The 5,425-nt window shown below is 30.2% G+C and overlaps 1 protein-coding gene across 1 annotated transcript; it reads left to right on the top strand.

The window, feature by feature from the left end:
- The first annotated feature begins 602 nt into the window (after positions 1-602).
- Positions 603-5,156, top strand: LOC135958083 (arrestin domain-containing protein 3-like). Its single transcript, XM_065508983.1, has 4 exons — positions 603-714; positions 3,957-4,309; positions 4,397-5,038; positions 5,109-5,156. Exons 1-4 carry the CDS (start codon positions 603-605, stop codon positions 5,154-5,156), a joined length of 1,155 nt encoding a protein of 384 aa, XP_065365055.1.
- Positions 5,157-5,425: the final 269 nt, after the last annotated feature.

The following is a 5,425-nucleotide window of genomic DNA, read 5'->3' as shown; positions in this document are numbered from 1 at the left end:
CCAACACTGATCTACGAAGATTGTGTGAGCATGTTGGGTTAAACATTCCCACATGCTTAACATTATTTTCTCTTCTGTTAACATTAACAAACTGTTATCTCTCAGAGCTACACAAACTAATTACATATTTTGTATACTCTCGCACAGAGGCATATTTACTTCTGGATTTCGTAAATAAAAAACCTAAACATTTAGTCACAAAGTATACAGAGGCGACATGGCAAAAAAATATATTTATCTCTTTCGCTCGAAACAATTTCATCTGGTTTGGTTTTGTGCTTATTTATATAGTTGTTTGTTTTAACGCCTTGTCGGTATTAAACCGCAAATTTGTTTTCTATTTCTATCGAAACAATTTCAAAAAAAGCGGATTTTAGTGTTTTTGAACTGTCAAATTTGACACCTCTGTATACTTTGTGATTTAGTAACAAAAAGTATCTGGTGGAATGAATATTGAAATTTTGTGTTTTCTGAATATTTTGTATTGAGTTCATTTTGTAGTGAATTAATTAACCAAAAAAAAAAAAAAAACAATGAAAATAATAATTATAGTATTATTAGTAGAAAATAAATAAATATAAAAATATAACTACAACCAAAAAATGCCTTCAACATGCGAATTTCAATTAAACAATCCCAATGCGGTTTACAATAGTGGAGACACAGTAAGTGGTGCGATTGTTTTGAACACAAGCGCGCCCAAAGATATAAGAAGTAAGTGCAAAAGCAGAACATAAATGTGGATGCTTTAACCCTTATGTGTGTGACAAAAAAAAACACCCTTAACACAATATTAATAATATAATATTTAATATATAATATTTCATAGTATTGCGCAAAATATATGAATGCTCTATATTATTAAAAACAAGAACAATGTTTTAGTTTGTGCTAAAGTCAATTCAATAAATGGGTATTCCCATTTATATACACAGTACTCAAATAAATTCAGCAAGTAGAAAGACTACTCAATATTGTTTTGTGAGCGTATGAGTAATATTTTCCATATAATTTGTATGTGGTACCCGGGTGCCTTGTCACCCTGTTAAGGTTGTAAAATATAAAATGATTTACCACTCCCTCCCAAGTCGAGACACAAAAGTATCCATTATAAAAAATAAATACAACAAAATGTTATGAGTTCTCAGTTTCAAGCGTCTAGGAATTCTCAATATAGATAAAATTCCAAAAAGTTACCCAGGTACCCTGTCACACATATAAGGTTTAAATTTGATTACGTTATAAGAATATTTTAAAACATGTTACAAAAAAAGATATTTTTGCTGTTTTAGAGATCTTTTCAAGAACTTTTTCATAGTTTATATACACTGAATCAATTAAGTCTCCGTACAGACATACTCATAATATAAACTAGCAATTTATGGTCACTTTTCAATACATATTTAAACCTTTTTTTAATTCATTTTATAAAAAATCCTATAAACTAGAAATCAACTTAAAAAAATAGAAACATTTTCCTTAAAATCATAAAAATTTACATATATTCAATAATTGTACGAAAAGTATCACCGCACAGCGTCTATACAAAAACGTTGCGAGATACTTTCAAAATGGCATTAAATAATATGCCGCAACTAATAAGATTTTTTAGTAGAAAACTTTTTAATAGAAAAATTATTGAATAGCTAATTTTCGTAATTGCAAACACATTTTTGTTATTTTTTGTGTTTCAATTACGAAAATTAGCTATTCAATAATTTTTGTATTTGAAATTCAACCAATAACGAAAATTGTATATTCAATTGTCAAAATAATCAAATTCAAAACTCAAAATTCAATAGAAAATATCAAGAAATTTTGTTTTTGAGCAAATGAATACTTGATTTAATTATGAAATAATTGAAACCAGTTCAATATGGGATAAATGTTTGAATTGAAATATAATTTTTTCTGTGAAAAAATAAAAGATTTTGAACTAGCAATATAAAGATTTGTTAACATCGTCAACCCATTATAAATTGATAACATCAAACAAGTAAGAGAGTTATATTAGGCTGTGCCGAATCTTATATAGATACCCCTCAACAAAGTATGCTTTTAGATAAATTATGTTATAAAAATACTTGTTCTAAAATAATATTGAAATAATTTTTTATTTTAAATCAAATTGAAAATAAAAATGTTAACTCTTTATTACAATTCATACAAATAAATACATAAAATGTTTATCTCTGAACAAATAATGGGCAGTAGCACCAGAGATTGAGAATTGTACAAATCATAATATTGAATTAATGCCAATAACTGATTCAAATGATGAGTTTGATGAAAATAATGTAATTGAAAATGAGGAAGGTTTATTCAAACTACAGGAGGTGCCAATTCTCCAGATATTCCAAATTTTAATAACATGAAGAAATTATTAAATATTACTAATGTTAATGGATGAATAATTATTGAAACAAAAGTGCTAAAAATAATGTATTTTGTTTTATAATTATTCATCTACTTGTTTCAAAAATACTTGCTGTAAAATTATAATGAAATAATTTTTTTATTGTTTGTTATTAAGAATTAACGCTAATTATGTGGTATTATTTTATATCTTGATATAATGACTATATTACGCATAAGCTATTTTATTTTAAATGTTTAAAAATGCTATAATTGAAATAAGTACTGACTCTTAAAAATTTCCAACAGAGTTTGACCTTTTATAATAGCTATGACTTGAGTTGTCAAATATTCGACATATTCTAAAAACCGGTTTTCGAATAATTCGAAAAAGCATAATTTTTTTTTTCGGGTATTTCTATCAAAAACCGGTTCGAATAACCCACAAAGTATATATATTCTGGATCGTTATAGATAGCGAAGTCGATATTGCCATGTCCGTCTGTCCGCCACTATGAAATCAACTTTCCGTGGCCCTCAAATAAAATCGGTCCACAAATGGCTGAGATATAAGGAAAAAACCAGGACAACCTCGATTTTTGACCCATATCTGGATTACTAAATCATTAATATAGACAATAGATATTTCAAAAACCTGTGCAACGACATATACATATATATAAGGCCATAGTAAGTTGGACCCTACAAGGGGTCAAATCAGAAAAATATTTTTTTCCCAAAAAAGATTTTTTAAAAATAAAAAACTAAAAAAAAAAATTGGAAAAAACTTTTTTTAAATAAAAAAAATAAAAAAAAAATTTAAGTATAATTTGGTGAAGGGTATATAAGATTCGGCACAGCCGAATATAGCTCTCTTACTTGTAATAATTAAAATTATTAAAAATAATCGAATAAAATCTTAAAATAAATTTTAAAAAATATTCGATTTTGTCGAATAATTCGAGACATAAAAACCGGTTTGTCGAATAACTCGAAAACTGTCTTTTTGTAAAACCGGTTTAAAAAAACCGGAAAATTGGAAAAAACCCGGTTTTTCGAATAATTCGAAAACCGGTTTGACAACTCTAGCTATGACCAATAGCTCCTACATAAATACCACTTCCCAACGTTATCATAGGCAACACTTTTGTGCATAAGTGGCGGAAAATTAAAATCTTGCTTAAGTTTTCGCATATAGTTTTTAGACACAAAGAAGAAAAGGCTGGGTACCCAGCGTGTGCTACTACGCAAAATTATGCTATTTTCATTATTAACCACTCAAAACTACAGAAAACTGAAAATATTTTCGTTTCAAAAAGTACAGCATTATGCGAAATTCAAAAAAAGCATCAATTTGACGTTCTATGAAGTGCCAAATTCCATTTGAAATTTCTCTAGAAGGACTACAATTCCATTTAAATTTTTTTTCTGGAATATGAAAAGTCGGTTTTGGCCGTTTTATACCCTTAAAAGTGCAAAAAGTAAAATACCTGTCCACAAAGACCTTTGCAACAAAATGTTGCCGGTTACAGAACACTAGTATTAGGCAGAATTATCGGTCGAACTCTAAAAGAAATCTTTAATTAAATCTCTAATTTCAGATATACGCATAATTTTGCGAGGCGAGGGAAAAGTAAGTTGGACTGAAACTAAGAGGTACACACAATCAGGAGGTACTTACACCAATCCCACGATTCAGTTTAAAGCCAATCAGTTGTATATCTACAATTCCATAACCGTACGTGGTGTGGGAACTATGCCAGCAGGAACTTATACATATCCGTTTCAAATACTTCTACCGGTGCGTTGTCCCACCTCTTGTGAAGCTCGTCACGGTCACATACGCTACGAACTGATGTTGAAAATTAATAGACTGTTTCATTTCGATAATGAGTTTAGTAAATCGTTGACTGTACTTAAATTACTGGATTTAAATATAAATCCAGCTTTTAGGGTGAGTTGAGAAATTGAGAAATTAAATTGTTAACATTTTTGTTTTAATCATTTGAATGAAATAATTTGCATATTTTCTTCCATATAGATTCCCATTGAAAGTGAGGAATTTTTTAGTTCTAGCTTTTGGTGTTTTTCAAATGGTACAGTTAATACTACGCTTTCAATTCCATTCGGTGGCTATGCCATTGGCCAGAGTGTTAGATACGCAATTCATATACGAAATCAATCGATGGACCATATTGAAGGCTACACCATCGAATTTAATCGGAAAATAATATTTACTGCCCGCACACCCCACTACAAGACACGCGAAGATAAAACCACTTTATATAAGAAATCATATGGTAACCGCTGTTTACGTTACACCACGCGTATTTTTGGTGGCAATTTTGTAATAGTCTCCACACCTCCCACCACCGAAGGTGAGTGTATTATAAGTGTACGTTACTCATTAAAGGTGATCTTAAATATGGTGGGTATGACTACGAACAATATTATAAGTGTACCAATAGTTATTGGGACCGTGCCACTGAGAGAGAGTATGGAACCGGCAGCAACTTCGGAAAATTATCGCCTTATTACAGTCGCACCTACAGCTCCCGAACTACTGAGAGAGAGCATGGTAACGTCAGTTCCCTTAGAAAATGATCGCCTTAATACAGTGGCACCTACAGCTCCCGAACTACTGAGACGAAGTATGGTAACGGCAGAAAATTTCGAAAATTGGGTAAGTGTTGCTTACATAATTCGATGTATGGCTTTTAAAATAAAATATTTGTTTCCCCTTTTTTTAATAGGACCTCTCTTATTCGAAGAAGCTACGTGCAGTAGCTCTCCCTTTATAGATACTGATAGAAATGAGCACAATCGGCATATTGGGTTTAAGCCTTTATAACCCATATACTCGCAAAGTGATAACTAGTTCAATTACCTCAAAATGTTTTTATTTCATGCAATCGAATAATTACACTCTGCTACAAAATGACACTTTTTGTCAGAACTTGAAAAGCGACCTATTGGGGGTTGTAGACCTAGGTGAGGACATACTAAAACCGTTTTCAAAGATTTTGAAACACCCTCAAAATTTTGAGTTATATTGAAAAAACGGTTTTAG

This window comes from Calliphora vicina, chromosome 1 (genome assembly GCF_958450345.1).
Source record: "Calliphora vicina chromosome 1, idCalVici1.1, whole genome shotgun sequence".
Classification (NCBI taxonomy): Eukaryota; Metazoa; Arthropoda; class Insecta; order Diptera; family Calliphoridae; genus Calliphora; species Calliphora vicina.
The sequence above is the reverse complement of the archived record's forward strand: the minus strand, read 5'-3'. Positions and strand labels throughout refer to the sequence as shown.